The sequence below is a fragment of the Equus caballus genome, chromosome 24, assembly GCF_041296265.1.
Source record: "Equus caballus isolate H_3958 breed thoroughbred chromosome 24, TB-T2T, whole genome shotgun sequence".
NCBI classification, from domain to species: domain Eukaryota; kingdom Metazoa; phylum Chordata; class Mammalia; order Perissodactyla; family Equidae; genus Equus; species Equus caballus.
In genome coordinates this window covers 44742073-44761776 of record NC_091707.1, presented here as the reverse complement: position 1 = coordinate 44761776, position 19704 = coordinate 44742073, and the positions used below count along the sequence as shown (strand labels likewise).

General features: G+C 40.6%; 1 protein-coding gene and 1 long non-coding RNA gene across 4 annotated transcripts in view; one reads left to right on the top strand and one right to left on the bottom strand.

Annotated features, from left to right (window-relative positions):
- Positions 1–19704, bottom strand: part of GPR65 (G protein-coupled receptor 65) — a 101760-nt gene that overhangs the window by 7576 nt on the left and 74480 nt on the right. For all 3 annotated transcript variants that reach the window (XM_070249595.1, XM_070249596.1, XM_070249597.1), the window contains 2 exons: positions 10432–10541; positions 7936–8064 (listed from right to left, as the gene is read on the bottom strand). In XM_070249595.1, the coding sequence (XP_070105696.1) occupies positions 7950–8064; positions 10432–10541 (225 nt within the window). In that variant the 3' untranslated portion in view covers positions 7936–7949. The remainder of the gene's footprint in view (positions 1–7935; positions 8065–10431; positions 10542–19704) is intronic.
- Positions 259–11272, top strand: LOC111770377 (uncharacterized). Its single transcript, XR_002803620.2, has 3 exons — positions 259–2694; positions 3389–3491; positions 10389–11272. It is a non-coding gene; the product is annotated as an uncharacterized lncRNA (long non-coding RNA).

Here is a 19704-nt window from a genome sequence, read left to right as displayed (position 1 = left end):
ATTGACCCAGGAAGAAACTCTGGCAGGCCCTAGACATGTCCAAGGACTATTTGGAAAGGCAATTTGGGGATCTTGTATACCCAGAGTGTGATCCCAAAGGGATTTTAAAGACCCTGGATGGGCATACCCCTTGCTTCAAGGAATCTTTGCCTCCTTGGGGTGGGAGCTGCTCAGAGCCAGCCCTCTCTTGCCTAGATCTGAGGCTCCACCAATGGGACAAACCAGAGAGGAGTCCAAAGTAACAAAGTTTCTGAAACTGGAAAATGAAATGGAGAAGCAGTAACCGGCTTGGCAGACACAAGAAGGTTCAATTCTCAACCAACAGCCGGGAAAGGGAAGAACCAACCTGGTTTAACCACAAAATCCTCAAAAGACTCTGAAATTGGGAGGAGAGTGGTGGTTCAGAGACTTCCAGAAGAGAGGATCTCCTATGAGAAAGAAGGGTTGAGAGCTGTTTAAGAACTGGTGAGATCCCTAGATTCTCTCTCCTACTCCACACTGGTGGGGAAATCCCTCTTCTTTCACCCAGGAAAGAGACTAAGCTTATTATCCGGAAAGGGACAAGATGGCCTGTGGACCAGGAGCAGCCAAGCATCGTGAAAGGCAGGGTGCCAAACTGAAAATAGAGGGGTTTAACCGAAATATGTCTATGGAATGGAAAGACCTCACTTCTACCTCCAGCCATGTTCCTCCATTCTGTTTAGGAATATTGGCATCCAGGCAGAAAATTGGAAGATCTTATCTGGAAAATACGATTGGATCTTCAAAGTCAACAAGCCCCCTCATCTAGTTCTCCATGGGAGCAGACAACCAATGATTAGGAAAGGTCTGAAGAATACTTGTAATAATAAAAGCAACAAGAAAAAAGCATTTTGGAGGAAACCAATTGTGCATGAGAAAAACTTCAAACAAATAATATCCTGAAAGAAATTTTTTAGAAAAGATATAGTACCCATGGGTGAAGAACAGGCTACCATAAAAAAGTATTCTGAGAATATAAAAGAGTTTTTGGAAATTAAAAACTTGATGGTAAAGAAGAAAACCCAATAGGGGCTGGCCCGGTGGCACAGTGGTTAAGTTCACACGTTCCACTTCTCAGTGGCCCGGGGTTTGCCGGTTCAGATCCTGGGTGCGGACATGGCACCACTTGGCAAGCCATGCTGTGGTAGGCGTCCCACATATAATGTAGAGGAAGATGGGCACGGATGTTAGCTCAGGGCCAGTCTTCCTCAGCAAAAAGAGGAGGACTGGCAGTAGTTAGCTCAGGGCTAATCTTCCCCCCCCACCCCAAAAGAAGAAGAAAACCCAATAAAGGGTTAGAAGATTAAGTTGAGCAAATCTCTTCTGAAAGTAGAAAAATAGGAGAGAAAACAAAATCATGAAACTAGCCCAGGTAGTCTAATATCTGACTATCAGGCATTCAGAAAGGACAATAACAAAGAAAATGATAGAATATAATCCACTAAATAATTTCAAGAAAAATTCTCCAAATGGAAAGACATGAGTTCCCAGATTGAAAAACTCAGTGTCCAGACAAATGAATGAAAATAGATCCACATGGAGACAACCCATGTGAAATTTATCTCAAATATCTGGAGCATCAAGGAGAAAATTGTAGAATTCCAGGCAGAGAGAGAGAAGCAATAATAACAAAAAAATCCCCAAAATGAAAATCATGGCCTGTGTAAAAGAATCAGGATGATGAGACACTTCTCAAAAGAAATAGTAATTTTGGAAGCTAGAAGATCGTGGAGCAACGGCTACAAAATTCTGGAGGAAACTAAAATTTCCAATCAAGAATTTTCTTCTCAGACATGCAATTAATGAATGTGAGGCTAGAATAAAGAAATTTTCAGACATGTGAGGTCCCCCAAATTTTACCTCTCCATAACCCTTCTGAAGAAGTTACTAGAAGATGTGCTCCATAAAAAAAAAAAAAAACTAGAAAGAAAAAGAAGTGTGTCAGAGACAAGGCAATGTGTCCACCACCACACCATTTCCTCTTCCCAGCACACAGGAAGACTACATATCCCAGCATCCCTTGCAGTTATATTGGAGCCATATGACTGAATCCTGGACAATGGAATATGGGCAGAAGTGATGTAACCCTCCCCATCAGGTCTGGATATAAAAATACCCAGAATGATCTTCTGGTCTCTCTCTTCCATGGTCACTTTGAGGTCTTGTGTTCCAGATGGCTTTCTATGAGATGGAGAGCCACCTGATCTGCACTGGATAGTGACATGAGTGAGAAATAAAGAATTATTAAGTTAAGCCACTGAGATATGGGGTTTTTCTGCTGTAGCAACTAATGTTGCTTTCTCACACTCCTAGAAAGTGGGTGCTGATGTAAGAGAAACTTAAACTATGTGGCATTTGTTGAGTGGCTCAGCGGCAGGCAGCAAAGGAACTGATATCAGAAATTGGGAAGATGGGGACCCAAGTTATGCAGCAGCAAACATTCGATAAAACTCTCACGTGCTGTGATATGGGAGCCAGTGGCCTGAGGAGAACTGATTACAAAGAACCCAAGTGTTGGTGGGTGTTGGCCATTCTGGGACTCATTTATCAAGTTGTCAAAAGAAACAGACAGCCTAAGGAAATAACTGGCTGGTCTGCAAGGAAAAATAAAAGGAAATAAAAAAGGGGCAGAAATTTGGGCCCAGAAAGCCGTCTTCTTATAAACCACAAAAGGTAAGAGATAGAAATCTTCAGTAAAACTTCAGTTAGATAAAGTGACTTAGGTATGATGGTCCCATTTAAGCCTAATAGCCTCAGTGTGGTTGTCATTAAATTGGGAGAAAGATGTGGAGAAGAGAGGAGGCAATGAAAGCACTGTATATCTAGAAGCATAACCATGTTTAGAAAAGAGCTTTGGGTGTGGTTTTGCATACGAATGCCATTGAAAGCAAATACATCAGAAACTTAGGTCTCTGAAGGAATAGTATTGCCAAAGAAACCATGAATTTGATCAAAAAACCTCAAAACAGTTTCAAACTAAAACAATTCCTGTGGCCCAACCTCCACAACTGCAAAAGAGGCTTCAAAATCTCCCTAAACTTTCCTCCCAAAGAGACGTGCTTGTCAACACTCAGGTCAGATGTGACCAAGGAAAACACAAATCAGAATCTCCCAGAGAGCAGAGAAAGAGGCCACAGAGAATAACAGCCAAAGGAGTTCCTTCCCAAGGCAGAATCAAGGCCCAATCCAGGAACTCCCCCTGCCCCCAGGGTTGGGGCCCCTCCCAGTGCCCAGTGGGATTTCAGAATTGCTATGGGGTAGTGATTGTCTGAGGTCTGCTATTCTTCAAATTTTTTGGAGGTATTTTCTGTTTATAAGCTACCCTTTTATTTTATTGGTTTATGCAACTGATGATTTTTGGTTTTAGTTCATAGGTGCCAGAACAAGAGAGTTGGAACCAATGGAGATTATTGCTGTGGGTTGTCTTCTGTTTACACAGTTGAAAAAGAATAAAACGGTTTGGTGATCAGGTGAGCAAACTTGGCAGACAGAATGCTAGATGTTCCCCACATCATTTCTTCTTCTTCACACACAGGAAGATGACGTGCCCTAATCCCCCTTGCTAAGTTTGGGATCTTAAGACTGAGCTCTGTCCCAGGAGGAGGGCAGAAGTAATGCAAACTGTTTTCAGGCCTGGCCCTTAACAATATCCCTCACAATCCTCCAACTGTCTCTTCCCCTTCATAGGCAACTTTGGAGGCACTTGTTACAGATGATATAGTTAAAAGATGGAAGCCCATACATAATAAGCATTGCCACAGTTGCACCTGGCTGTGACAAACATGAGAAGCAAAAATGTATTGTGTAAAGCTCTGAAAGGTCAAGGTTTGTGTCTGGTAGCATTTCTCACTCTAATGCACACGTAATATTGGAATTGGGAGACGTAACATGGCAGAAAAGCATGTAAAATACCCAAGATGAATGGAGTACACCAAGCATAATGGACCACCAATCTAGATAAGGCAGATAAGGCTCTCCCAGAGCCTTCCTCACTAAGATGAAACTGATGGAATATCTAGTGTGAATGCATGTCTTCAGAGGGGACTTAAGACCCTTTTGGAAAATCGGAGATAGAATTAACTGATAAGAACTCGGAAAGTAATGGGTGGAGGGGGACAATAATTAACTCCAGGAAAAGGAAAGCGTGTTTCAGAAAAGAATAAAACAAGTTACAGTTTGCTGCATGTCTTATAAATAGCATATAGAATCATAATTTTATAAGCACTGATATAACCATATTGTGCAAAAGGAGACAGGAATGGAAAACGTGAAAGTGTTGGTGGGAGAAGGAGAAGAAAGGAGAAGACTTGTTTTTCATATCAAAAAACACCTGGAGACGAATGAAAATGAAAATACGACATACCAAAATTTATGGGATATAGCAAAACAGGTTCTAAGAGGGAAGTTTATAGTAATACAAGCCTACCTCAACAAATAAGAAAAATCTCAATCTAACAGTGCACCTAAAGGAACTAGAAAAAGAACAAAGCCCAAAATCAGTAGAAGAAAGGAAATAATAAAAATCAAAGCAGAATAAATGAAATAGAGACTAAGAAAACAACAGAAAAAAATCAATGAAACCAAGAGCTGGTTCTTTGAAAAGATAAACAAATTGACAAGCCTTTATCTAGATTCACCAAGAAAAAAAGAGAGAAGGCTCAAATAAATAAAATCAGAAATGAAAGAGGAGAAATTACAAAAGACACCTTAGAAATACAAAAAATTATAAGAGAATACCACAAAAAGCTATATGCCAACAAATTGGATAATCTAGAAGGAATCAATAAATTCATAGAATCATACAAGCTTCCAAAACAGAATTAAGAAGAAACAGAGAATTTGAATAGACCAATCACCAGTAAGGAGATTGAAAGAGCAATCAAAAACCTACCCCCCGCAAAAAGTCCAGGACCAGACAGCTTCCCTGGAGAATTCTACCAAACATTCAAAGAAGACTTAATATCTATCCTTCTCAGACTCTTCCAAAAAATTGCAGAGGTGGGGAACCTTCCTAACTCATTCTACAAAGCCAACATTACCCTGATACCAAAACCAGACAGGGACAACACCCAAAAAGAAAATTATAGGTCAATATCTCTGATGAACATCGATGCAAAAATCCTCAACTATATACTGGCAAACCAAATACAACAATACATTAAAAAGATCATACACCATGATCAAGTGGGATTTATTCCAGGGTTGCAGGGATGGTTCAACATCCACATGTCAATCAATGTGATATACCACATTAACAAAATAAAGAATAAAAATCACATGATTATCTCAATATATGCAGAGAAAGCATTTGACAAGATACAGCATCCATTTATGATAACAACTCTGAATAAAATGGGTATAGAAAGAAAGCACCTCAACATAAAAGGTCAAAAATGACAAACCCACAGCTAATATCATCCTCAATGGAGAAAACCTGAAAGCTATCCCTCCAAGAACAGGGAGCAGACAAGGATGCCCACTTTCACCACTCTTATTTAACACAGTATTGGAAGTGCATTTCTATATACTAACAACGAAGTAGCATAAAGGGAATTAAGAATACAATCCCATTTACAATTGCAACAAAAAGAATAAAATACTTAGGAATAAACTTAACCAAAGAGGGGAAAGATCTGTACACCGAAAACTATGAAACTTTGTTGAAAGAAATTGAAGAAGACACAAAGAAATGGAAAGATAGTCTTTGCTCTTGGATTGGAAGAATTAACATAGTTAAAACATCCATGCTTCCTAAAGCAATCTACAGATTCAACACAATCCCTATCAAAGTAGCAAAAACATTTTTCACAGAAATAGAACAAAGAATCCTAAAATTTATATAGGACACAAATGACCCCCAATAGCCAAAGGAATCCTGAGAAAAAAGAACAAAACTGGAGGTATCACACTCCCTGATTTCAAAATATGCTACAAAGCTATAGTAACCAAAACAGCATGGTACTGGCACAAAAACAGACACACAGATCAATGTAACAGAATTGAGAGCCCAGTAATAAACCCATCCATCTATGGACAGCTAATTTTTGACAAGGGAGCCAAGAACATACAATGGAGAAAGGAAAGTCTCTTCAATAAATGGTATTGGGAAAACTGGACAGCAAAAGAATGAAAGTAGACCGTTATCTTACACCACACACAAAAACTAAATCAAAATGGATTAAAGTCTTGAATGTAAAACCTGAAACCATGAAAGTTCTAGAAGAAAACATAGGCAGTACACTCTTTGACATTGGTCTTAGCAGCATATTTTCAAGTACCATGTCTGACTAGGCAAGGGAAACAATAGAAAAAATAAACAAATAAATAGCTTCTGGGGCTGGCCTGGTGGTGCAGTGGTTAAGTTCGCACATTCCACTTTGGCAGCCCAGGGTTTGCTGGTTTGGATCCCCGGTGCGGACCAATACACTGCTTGTCAAGCCATGCTGTGGCAGGCGCCCCACATATAAAGTAGAGGAAGATGGGCACAGATGTTAGCTCAGGGCCAACCTTGCTCAGCAAAAAGAGGGGGATTGGCAGCAGATGTTAGCTCAGGGCTAATCTTCCTAAAAAAAAAAAAAAAGAAAGAAAAAAAAGCACAGCAAAGGAAACCATCGACAAGATGAAAAGACAACCTAACAACTGGGAGAAGATATTTGCAAAGCATATATCTCATAAGGCGTTAATATCCAAAATATACAAAGAACTCAAACATCTCAACAACAAAAAAACTAAAAACCCAATTAAAAAATGGGAAAACATCTGAACAGACAGTTCTCCAAAGAAGATATACAGATGGCCAGTAGGCACATGAAAAGATGTTCAACATCATTAACTATCAGGGAAATGCAAACCAAAACTACAATGAGATATCACCTCACTCCTGTCAGAATGGCTATAATTAACCAGACAGGAAACAACAAGTGTCGGAGAGGATGTGGAGAGAAGAGAACTCTCATACTCTGCTGGTGGGAGTGCAGACTAGTGCAGCCACTGTAGAAAACAGTATGGGGATTCCTCAAAAAATTAAGAATAGAACTACCATACAATCTAGCTATTCCACTGCTGGGTATTTATCCAAAGAACACGAAAACACGAATGTGTAAAGATACATGCACCCCTGTGTTCATTGCAGCATTATTCACAATAGCCAAGACTTGGAAGCAACCTAGGCACCCATCAAGGGACGAATGGATAAAGAGGATGTGGTATATATACATAATGGAATATTACTCAGCTATAAGAAATGATGAAATCTTGCCATTTGTGACAACACGGATGGACCTGGAGGGTATTATTATGCTAATTGAAATAAGTCAGAGGAAGAAAGTCAAATACCATATCATCTCACTCATATGTGGAAGATAAAAACAACGACAAACAATCACACAGGGACAGAGATTGGATTGGTGGTTACCAGAAGGGAGTGGGGAGGGAGAAGGGTGAAAGGGGTGATTAGGCACATGTGTGGGGATGGATTGTAATTAGTCTTTGAGGGGTGAACATGATGTAATATACACAGGAATTGAAATATATAATGATGTACACCTGAAATTTATATTATGTTATAAACCAATGTTATTGCAATAAGAAAAAGAATTGCTAGGACAAAAAAGTTGTCCTTGAATTTAAGATTCTTAAAATGCCTTAAGATTAAAACATTTTATGATGATAGTGTCAATAAGCAATTATCAGTTGAATTTTGTGGTATACACCAGTGCCTCTAAACTGGGGTACTCAGACCCTTGGGGTTCTTTTTCTGACATTAGAGAGCTGTCCTTTCCCATTCGCCCTCTCCATAATGCATCTCCCATTTCATCTAAGAAATGTAAACACTTTATCTTTCACAATTCTTACTGTTGCTGATTGCTTTGGGTTATAAGGCCCTGCAGGATACAATCAATTTGAAATACTTACTAGAGAGAAATCTTTTAACTGGTGAAATCAAGGACCACTCCACAAATCTTCCTTTCCTTTTCTATCTTGTACATATTTCTGTTAAATGGCATGGCATTGGAAATGGGGATATTCTGGCTCCTTTGTGTTCTGAAATCAGAAATATATTAACTGTGGGCCATGGGTCTGACTTTCATTTAATGACCTACTTACCCATTGCTATTATCAAGAAATGCATAGCTCTTGAGAATTTGATGAATTTAAGCAAAGAATGTTGCTAAGAAATAATGAAAACTAAAAATGGCCCCCGCTTGGCGTCCTCCCCACCAACATATTTCACATAAATTGTTCTCAGTGCTTATCCCTAGGTTAGTCATTAGCCAGAAAGGAAAGCACGTGTGAGCAGCCCAAGTAGAATAGGTTTTAGATAGTTAATATTAAAAATGTAACTGGAATATTTGTAGGAACTATCAAATTTTCAAGTTACCTTGGATAAAGCCTATGGATAAAATTTTTGTGTGGTTTCTTTTAGCTTAAATCTGCATTATAATCATAACAGTAAATATATATTTAAACCACAGACAATGCTTATCTTATTTCACTATAAAATGTTTAATTTTGTCTACCTCCTGATATAAAAAACACAGTGGTAAAAACTTGATGAAAAGTTTATGAACCACATAGTCTTTTGTGTATATAACTTTTTCTTTATTTACATAAAACCTGTTTGATCACAATGTCTCAAAATTAATGGTGCTATTTGTTAACCTCATACATTACTCTTATTTAATTTTTCCTGTTAATGTGTTTTCTATATTATTTGAGAATATTCAGTTCTTTTATAAAAGGCAAGAGGGCAAATGGGGTAGATAAAACTCGCAAGAAGTGTTAAGCATCATAAGAAAGCTAGCAGTCCATGAGATACAGGCAAAATTGATAGGACATGTTTGAGATAGAAAATGGGCAAACAGCTTGTGAGACTCAGGCAGAATTAGTGTGTTAAATACAGATAGTAAGTAACCTGTAAGACATGTTGAAGAAAGAACAAATCGAATGCGTGATGGAACAAGCAAGAGTGTTGCTTACAGATACAATGACATGGAAAGACCATGTCACAAAGTAAGATGATGCCACTACTGGGCATCCTTAAATTGGTCATCCATTGGAGGCTCCCAGTGTGATCCTATTCTGGTCCCACATGTGCTCTGCCTAAGAAGCTCAGTCAGTCAAGCCCCAGAGCTATCGAGCAGGCTAGTTGCCAAGCTATTGTTGTGCATCCTTGTCCTGAGTCTCTTGGATGGAGCTAGTATTTGTATTGGTTCTAGGTACTTTCTGTCTGCAAAACCCTCTCTTCAAATCTCAACTCTGATTTCCATAACTCCATCACTACTGGAGAATATTGATGCGGGGGAGACAACGTGTGAACAGTGTGTGACCCCAAATTTGGGTAGTGTGGTATTTCCATTCTGGACTACAGGATATCTTTTCCTGGGCACTGGCCACTTGAAGCTTCCTTCCTGGGCCATTTCAACTACCAAGAAATATTTAAAATTATACCTTATTACTGCATTGGTATAAAGACTAATATATTCCAGGCTGGATTACATTTTTTCTTCCTTTGATTTTAAAAGAAATTAAAACAGTTTTGGGGGCCCTAGGCACTATGTCTACGGTGCCTAATGGAGAAGTTGTTCCTGGTTCCATCCGCTTGTACCCCATCCTAAGTATGTTAGCTTACTCTATCTCTTTCCCTTGCTTCTCACTGTGCTGTAAGTTGATTAAATCAACCTGTGTGATTCAAGAATTTTAATTTGGTTGCTGGTGCTTTCTGTTCCGTGACCTTTGAGATAGCTTGCCTGACAGCACAGTTGGAGGCCACCATTGCATCCAGGTAATTCCCTCCATAACAACATTCTCCGAAGCCCAACATTTGCGTTTAGTACAAACATGCACATCCACCTGACAGAGTAACATATGGCCTTTTATTCTAGGCCTCCCTTCATAAAGAACTTACAATTTTAACTATACATTAAATTTTGAACTATAGCAAGTTAAGTATTGAAAAACAGCAAATAGATTTATGCTTGATTTTATAACAAAAATCCATACATTAATGATATTAGATTTATATAATTTTAATCTTGACAACTTTAGTAATTTATTTTACGATATTGCAAGCTTACCATTGTGATATGTGTCTTTTTCAGTGGATTTTGTAATTAATGCGTTTAGTGGATAAAAAAAATTGTCAGAGTTTGTTTTTCCCTGACAGTAATTCCGATTTGATTGATTAACTTGATAAGGCAGACTGGCTTTGCTAACTAGGTTATGTGGTAGATATTTTTCATAAATATGTAGATCCAAGATTTTGACTATATATATATTCTACATATATATATATTCTACATATATGTCATATATTTATATATATAATTAGAAAAACTATATTGAAATTTGGAAATTTATTTTCATAGCATATTGGATTAAACAAGATAACAACAATAACAAAAAACTCACGTCAAAGTGGCATCTGTCTTGGTTTGAACTGCCTTCCTCTCTGCACTTGGCTGTGACCCAGCTTCAAGTTCTTCTGCGGTAGGCCCCTGAAGATGTCCATGCTTTAATCCCTGGAAACTGTGAATATGTTACATTACGTGGCAAAAGGGACCTTGCACTTGTAATTAAGGTTATGGACCTTAGAATAAGGAGAGCATCCTGGATTATTCAGGTGGGCCCAATCCAATCACACAAGCTTTAAAAGCAGTGAACTTTCTTCAGCTGGAGACAGAAGACAGAGGGATTTGAAGCATGAGAAGCATTTTACTCGCTGTTACTGGCTTTAAAGATAAAAAGAACTATGATCCAGGCTCTTGAAGCTGAGAAAAACTTCTGGCTGACAGCCACCAAGGATACAGGGACCTCAGTCCTACAACCAAAAGGAACTAAATTCAGGCCCTGAATGGGCTTGGGAGCACGTTCTTTCCCAGAGCCTCCACGGAAGAGCTGAGGCTGGCCAACACTTTGATTTTGGCCTTGAGATCCAGGAAGAGAGAGACCAGGCAAGCTCATCCTACCTACAGAAGTGTGACATAATAAATTTGTGTTGCTTTAAGTCACTAAATTGGTGGTCATTTGTCAAGGCAGCAATAGAAAACGAATATATACCCTCTTAACTTTCAAGAGAGTGCCATGCTTGCAGCTGGCTTATTTGCTTGCTTGTTTTATTCCCTCTGGGAAAGTAGTCCTTATAGAGAAAAATGTGACTGTACATGTTTTAGTCACACTGTCTTATTGTTATACTGACTCTAGTAGCATTCATTTGAAATGAAACGTAATTAAAAGAGATTACTTTTAAAAATCTTCTTATCTATCTATCTATCATCTATCTATCTATTTTAATGGCCCAGGTGACTGGGCAGGGGAATCTTGGAGAGGCTTCCTGTTGAGAAGATCAGTGGTTACATCTCTGGAAAATGACTCCACTGACCCTTGACTCAAGATAATGTAACAGAAGACTAGGTTCTTCATAATGGAAGGGAGGAATGAAACATTCCATTAATAAACAACTTTAGCTCCTAGCAGGTTACACATACCACAGATTGCAGAAGAATATTCAGGTGTTCTCTACTTCAGGTTTGAGTCTCATTCTTGAGTCTATTGCCGATTCACGGTGGGAGGGAAGATTTGTGAGTGGTTTCCATTCTGTACAATTCGTTCTAGACTCCTCCATGGTCCCAAGTCACGTCCTGGGTCTAGAGGGCAGTCTCCAATGTTCAATCTTCTTGCAGTATATTGGAAAAACTGTTACTGCACAAAATTGGGGTTCTCTGCCTGATGCACATAAACAAGCCAATTAATTATGGCATCAGGCTTTGGGGGAAAAATCCGCTTTTGTTCTGTGTGATCAATCTGCAGGGAGACAGGTGGCATGTGCCCTCAGATCTGTCTCCCAGATCCAGGATTTGGGGCAAAATTTAAGAGGTTAAGGAACAGGCTGGCATGCAGAAATTGTGGTGGGACAGGCTTTGATAGGTGGGCTTCAACCATTTGTGGTCAGGTTTTAAACATTTATGACAGGGTGGAGAAGGAATTTCCATACTAGATGTTCCTGAATGAGGGACCCCTCACTTCTGATGAGTCCAACTTTCAAGTTCCGGTCATGTCCTCGTGCTTGAGTTCCGGTCGAGGGAGGATCTCTAGTTCTGAGGTTGTTTCAGGTCACTATTTCTTCTTTTGCACATGGCCTGGCTATGTGATTTTGCAGAATTTCCCACAGGCAACTCTTAATCACCCTGTTGAGAAGAGATGGGGTCAGTTGAACTGGAGGCCCTGGAGGGCCTGTGGTTACAAAGCCATCTCTCATCTTAGAGCCTTGTTTCTCCCTACCCAATACTCCCATTTAGTTCCTTGGTCCCAGGATCCTACCTCAGGGTCCCAGGATTCTTCTAAGCCTGGCTTCTGGCTAATCATTCGGTTCTATCTGATTTTCCTCTGGAAGAGAATGAAGTGATGGTGGTGAATGGGCAGGGAGCAAGGGGTGAGCTCTCCAGATCCTTTGGGTAGAGCCACAAGGCAAGCAGCCCTTGGATATAGCCAACATGAACTTCGTAATTCTAATGAATTAAGCTCAAAGAGTCTCTTATTCCCTTATTACCTTGGGCTAAATTGCCAAAAGCTATATTATTCTAGCTTTGTTACATGTCTCAACCCTAGTCAAGAATTGGGAAATGGAGAACAGAACTACAAGAAGTTAATGGAACTTGGAGAGAGAAAGCCTATGTGGACAGAGAAGAACTGTGACCTTCAGTTAACAAATGTTGTCAGCTCATGGCAACTCCACAGGGAGGGAGTTGGGGGGGATAAGTACTCTGACTTCTCTGTTCTCTTGCAGGGGCTCCCCACTCATTATACTCAACTAAGAGCTAAAGGGAAAGGCAACCCTTTTATAGTCGATGCAGGTCAGACGGCAGGGCACGGAGCAGGTTGGAGAGCGTACCTAGAGATAGAATGAAGGGTATCCAGCAGCCTTGAATAGTGTGGCACTAGAGGCAACCATAACTCCAGTTTGGCTCACTGGATAAGATCCTAAAGCTCTATAGGAGTAGGGGTTCAGATACAGAGAACATGGGTCCAGTAGTGACTATGCTCTTAGGAATCTAAAATGCTTACCTTGGAGTACTATGTCTGAGGAAACTGACAAATGGCATCACAAGTAATAGTCCTGGGGCACTGAGGGACATCCTGACAATTGCCTCAACTCCAAAGGATATATCTGTGAGTATTTCATTGAAAGCTCTGTCCTTATTCACGACTATGGCACTCAGGTCCCCTGAAAACAGGATACGTGTGTGTGAGAGAGTGTGTCCATGCACATGTGTACACATGTGCTTAATCCTGAAAAGTCAGGGTGTGGAGTGTATAAGACACATTTTGGGATTGTTGTCTTATTCATAAATATTCCTTTTACTACGGGAATAGCCCTTGATTTATAGGAGTTGGTTTCTCAATAGCCACATTTGTCCTAAATAACACTGTCCCTTTAGCTACAGTTGAGTGATTCAGGAATGGGTACCTGACCTATGTCAAGCTAATTTGAATCCTTCCCTAGTATCTTTCTAACTGGAAGTATGAAAAAATAAACTTTCTAGTCTAGGGGAGGGAGGTATTACTAAATGGGATATTCAGCCACTGTTGGATGTCCTAATTCCTGCCTCGTGGAAGAAGTCATCAGCTTTGAGAGGAAACAAAGTTGACTCCCAGGAAGCAGAGGCAAGACACAGAGAGTCCAGGAAGTGGTCAGTTTCAATTGTTCTTGAATTCCAGTTGCACTTCTGACCTTGCCATTTGATTGTTCAATCCTTTAATAATGTAAGTTACTCCAGTATTCTTTCAATAAATATTCCTTTTTTTTGGTCAAACTTGCTTGAGTTGCATTTCTAACAGAGTTCTGACCAATACAGTTAATAGTTCATGATGAGGATTATTTTAAGCTGGTTACTGTTAAAAACTGCAGACAGGGAGGAGGCTCTGAGGAGTGGAATTTGCTTGCCCTTTGATGAGAGACATTTGCATTTGTGAAGGAAGTTTCCATCTGTGGGGGGTGTCTCCCTCTCTGCACCAGGAGGAAGGGGGGATAACCTTATCTCTGGAAACTCTTAATGGGGATGGCAAGGACTTAAGTCTTGTTTATTGTGCTTGTCTGGTAACCTCATGTAGCTGACTCCCCCCACCACCAACATCCTCTTTTGTCTTTAGCTGAAGATAATATTTAAGGTGGTGGCTTCTGCCATTTACTTAATTCAGTTTGATTCTTATCTAAAAGTTATAAGACCACCCAATAACCAGACCCCACTGGCACTGATACCATTTTAACAACTCTTTTTTACATATTCTTTCCTTTGTCTTGTAAAGAGATTACTCACATACATATGCCTTAAATTTAGCCCTACCCTCAACTCATGTTTGCAGCAGCAGCAGCAGCAGCTCTTTACTGCCCACGGGTCCTGTCCCCATGCTATTCCACACTATTCTCTAAATAAAAGAGCACTACTGCCAGACCTTGAGAGTCCAAGAAATCTTTCTTTTGACTCTTTGGCTCGCCGACCCTGCATCATTTCATGTTAATTCTGCCATACGAAGTACAGATTATGGTAAGTATCAAGTGATAGGAAGTCATAAGCTAGAGAGATCCTTATGGATGGGGAGGTAAGTTGAGAAGCTTGACTAAAGCTTTGACTTAGTTGGATGGGGAAGATTCTCAAGTTGCAGAATATGTCAGGCAAGGAGAATAGCATATCCAAAAGGATGGTGGTCCAAATCCCAAAGACATATTTACAAGACAAAGATACTACCTTATACCCACTAGGATGGCTATAATAAAAAAGGAGACAATAACAAGTGTTTGCGAGGATGTGGGCAAATTGGAACCCTCGGACATTGCTGGTGGGATTGTAAAATGTCACAGCCACTTTGGAAAACAGTTTGGCAGTTCCTCAAAATGTTAAACATAGAGTTACCAGCAATTCCATTTTAGATACATATACAAGAGAACGAAAACCCATGTCCACAGGAAACTTGTACACAAATATTAATAGGAGTATTATTCATAATAGCTGAAAAGTGAAAAAAATCTAAATGTCCATTAACTGATGAGCAGATAAGCAAAATGTGAAGTAGTCATACGATGAAATATTTTTCAGCCATAAAAGAAATGAAATACACGTGCTACAACATGGATGAACCTTGAAAACATCATGCCAGGTGCAAGCAGCCAAATACAAAAGCCCACTTATTATATGAATCCATTTATATGAAATATCCAGAATGGGCAAATCCATCGAAATGGAAAGTAGATTAGTGGTTTCCAGGGACTGAGGGTGGGGAGAATGGAGAGTGACTTCTAAAGGGTATAGAATTTCTTTTTGGGGTATCAAAAATATTCTGCACCTAGATAGTGGTGATGGTTGCACATCTCTGTGTATATGCTGAAAACCACTGAATTGTACACTTTAAAATGGTGAATTTTATAGTAAGTATGTATCCATAAAGCTGATACACACCCATTTATTAGCTCAATAAAGCCATTAAGAAAACATTGATTAGCTCTGAGTTCTGCAGGTCAGAACTCCGGCACGGGCGGCTGGGTTCTTTGTTCCGGCAGAGGTGAGCCCGTTGTTTGGCTGTGTTCTCACCTAAAGCTCTCAGAGGGCTCTTCCAGGCTCACTCCTGTTGTTAGCAGAATCCAGTGTCTTGAGGTGGTAGAACTGGGGTGGCTGTTTGCTTGCTGGCTGTACACGGGGGCTGTTCCCTTCTGGAAGCTGCCTGCCTCCCTTGTTGTGTGGCCCCTCCATTTCCAGGCCAGCAATGATGCATCGAATACTTATCCTTCAAACCCCTGACTTCTGTTATCATCTGAAGAAAAGCTCTGCTTGTAAAGAGCTCATGTGATTCAATTAGTTTCTGTCTTAAGGTCAATTGACTTGGTACTTGAGACTTTGATTACACTTGTAAAATCTCTTCAAGACAGTAGCTCTATTAGCATCTGAATGAGTAACCAGCGGGTGGTAATCTGGGGTGTGTGTATATGTGTGTGTGTGTGTGATCTTCAGAATTCTGCCCACCACAACCCATGTGTTGACAAAAATAATCCATAACCAATCTCTAAATGAAAATTGGACTGAGTTTATTCTGAGCCAAATGTGACAACCATATACCCCAGGGCCTTCCTCCCCCAAGGAAGGAAGGGCATCAAAGAAGTGGGGTGTACAGAGTGGTTATATACCCTCAAAGAGGATGTTCCACATATGATCGAAATGTCCCTTTTACAATAGTCATGAGACTGCTCTGTCTGCACAGAGATTGATGGACACAGCAGGTAGTAGGTCTGCTGTTTCTGTGGACACAGCAGGATGGCAGGTCTGTTGTCTCTAGCTGGGTGGTCACAGGGTGGGTGCAGCAATCAGTTCCTAGCCTAAGGAGAGATGCTTATCCTTAAGGAAATACCAGTGTGGGGCAAGTTACATCTTTATCTCAAGGGCATTTGTTCTTGCCTTTGGGACATAGCAAATGCTTAAAGCAGATATATACAATGCATGCTCATCGGCCACGTCAGGCCCTTTTGGAAAAATAAGGTCAGACCGAATTAGGTTTACACCAAATGGCTTCCTCATATACTCCAATATATCCTATTGCTCGCCATTTATTTGTCACCTGTCTATGGTTACTCTTCTTGGGATGAGGGTGACTGTGACCTTTATTTACCTCAAGTTTCCATGTCACTGAGGTTCTGTCCAGTGTTTTGACTTCTCCCACTGGGCTTCAGCACCGTCTCTCAGGAACAGTTCACATGAACATCTGGTGGTGTTTGGCTCCAACCTTGGCCTCAGAGGGTCGTGTCAGACTGTAATGCCTTAAGTGAGTCAAAATGCCTCCTTATGAAGGTCCTATGAGGGGGGTACTGGTGGTGGAGCTCCAGGCCGCACAGCCTGCTATGACTGTGGTTCCCTGGGGTTTCTCCCTTGGTGACGAGAGAGTTGGGGAGCAGTAGTGTCCAGCCCTGTCAATGCAGCCCTGACCTGGGGTCTTGCCAGTGCTGTTCCAGGCGGCTCTGAAATCACCTCTCCCTGTTTTCCTAATTGGGATCTCCGTCATTTCAGGCTGCTGAAAACCCCAGGACTAATCTCTATGGCACTAAATGTTCGCTGTGGCGGGGTGGTGTTTGTTTGGGGGCACAGGAGGGGTTGAGAAGCATCATGTGGAAACAGAAAAAAGAGAAGTCACATTTTCTAGTACAGAAGGAAAGGCCCACATCCTCTGTTACGTTTCTTTGAAATCGTTCACTAAAAAGTCACGTCCTGGCAATAGGCAGTAAGTACCAGTGGAATGAAGAACCTGAGTGAAGGCTGTGTCAGGTGCCCTAATGTGCCTGGTTTATGAATGTGTCACAGGCCTATTTCCTTTTAAATTGTTTTCTTGGAGTCAAAATACAGACTCTCTCCTCCAATTATGACTAATAGTGGATTTCATTATTCACAGGCTAGCAAAGTCCCTAATTCTGAAGAAGGTTACAGACACAGGTACACATTAATTCTGCTCCATTTGGAGCCCAAGAAAGATGACTGACAGGCAGGCTGGCTGCTCTCTGGGCCCTCACTGCTGAAGCCTAATCTTTCCACGCGGATGCTGAACAGGCCTTGTGCAATCCTAGTGAGGCTCCCAGTGAATGTTTTCTTTCTCAGAATAATCAAATTTCGAGAATGTGCTACAGGAAAGAGCTGTCAGGTTGCATTAGGCTAGCTCTGTGACTTACATGGCAATTGTCAGGTAACTCAATTGCTGGGGCCCAATCATTTGCAGGCATCCTTTAGTTCACTTAGGGTTAAGAGAATGAATGATTAATAAAATGTCCTATTTGGGATTGTTCAAGGCAAGCAAGGAACTGCCGTGCATCCGATGGTTCATGGGAGCTGGGGGCGCTGACTGCTAGGATTAGAACAGGTATCCAAAGCCTGCATGATCCCGGAGGAACGCTTATGATTAAGTTATACAGTGCCCTATAGTTCACGAAGCACTCTCACAGTCTTTCTTGACTCTTAGGGCAATCTTTAAGGTATGTATTATTATTATTATCTCCATTTATAAATGAAGATATTACAGATCAGAAGCAGTGCCTCATTCAGGGTCACTTGGTTGGTTTGTAATAGAGTGGAGCAAGAAACTGAACTTAAGCTCCCCTTCTTTCACCTCCCCCACAAAAAAATATGTTCAAGTCCTAACTCCCAGTACCTCTGAATGTGACCTTATTTGGAAATAGGGTTGTTGCAGATCTAATTAGTTAAGATGAGGTCCTATTAGAGTAGAGTGGGCCCCTAATCCAATATGGCTGGTGTCTTTATAAGAAGAGTAGAGAGACACAGAGGGCAGATGCCATGTGAAGGCACGGAGACTCCATGTGAAGATGCAGGCAGAGATTGGAGTGACGCGTCTACAAGCCAAGGAATGCCAGGGATTGGCAGACATTGCCAGAAGCTAGGAGAAGTATGAAACAGATTCTCTCTCACAGTCCTCAGAAGGAACCAAACCAGCTTAGACTTCCAAGCCTCCAGAACTGTGAGAAATAAATTTCCGTTGCTTTAAGTCACTCAATTTGTGGCACATTGTTAAGAAACTAATCCAGCTCCTAAGAATAATAAGTTTCCACTTACAGTGCCCTGACTGTGGGCCAGGTACTTTACATATACAATCATGAAATCTTTTAGGAGCCCTTCAAGGTATGTTATTATCAATGACCTTTTTGTGACTTAACTAGGTCAAATAACTAATAGATGGTGGAGCTGGGATTCCAGCCCTAGGCCTGAATTTAAAACTATGCTTTGTCCACCATGTCCCTAAGCCATGATGGTGTCCAAATTATTTGTGGAGGGTAACTCCCAACTCTTTTGGGCTGCCCCTTTATTCTAGGTCTCCCAGGAAACTGCTGACTCAGTTTGAACTCCACCGTGCTAACTTGCACGCGTTTGTTACGAAGAATCACAAAACAGTGACTGATACACAGAAAAAGCTCAGTATTTGTTCAATGAACAATAATAAAAACTCCTTAACCTGTAACAGTGCATCAAAATTTATGAAATATTTTCACATAGATTCTTTTCAAGTTGCTTAAAAAATAATTTGAGGGGCTGGCCCAGTGGCATAGTGGTTATGTTCACACATTCCACTTCAGTGGCCCAGAGTTTGTGGGTTCAATTCCCTGGTTTGGACTTACACATTGCCCATCAAGCCATGCTGTGGCAGCATCCCACATACAAAATAGAGGAAGATTGGCACAGATGTTAGCTCACCGACAATCCTCCTCAAGCAAAAAGAGGAAGATTGGCAACAGATGTTATCTCAGGGCCAGTCTTCCTCATACACACACAAAATAATAATAACACTAATAATAATAATTTGAAGGCTGCTATACATGTACTCCTGCATTTTTTTCTTTTTAATTTTTTTCAAAGATTTTATCATGTTGTCCTCAACCAGATAGTAATCTTCCAGAAGCTAATGAATATTTTCTTTTCTTTCTCCTTGAACGATACTGGTTCTTCAAGGGGTTTCACTGGATGTGGATTTATGGTCTTGAAACGATCACCCATATCATTCTGAAAAAGGTTACAAAGAATGAATTGGATAATCTCCACATAAGAATCAAGACTAGAACTCTCAATTTTTATCTCCCAAATCACAGAAATCAATGCTAATGTTTCCTGAGTGTTGCTGTGAACCGTTGAAAGTTCTCTCTTACCT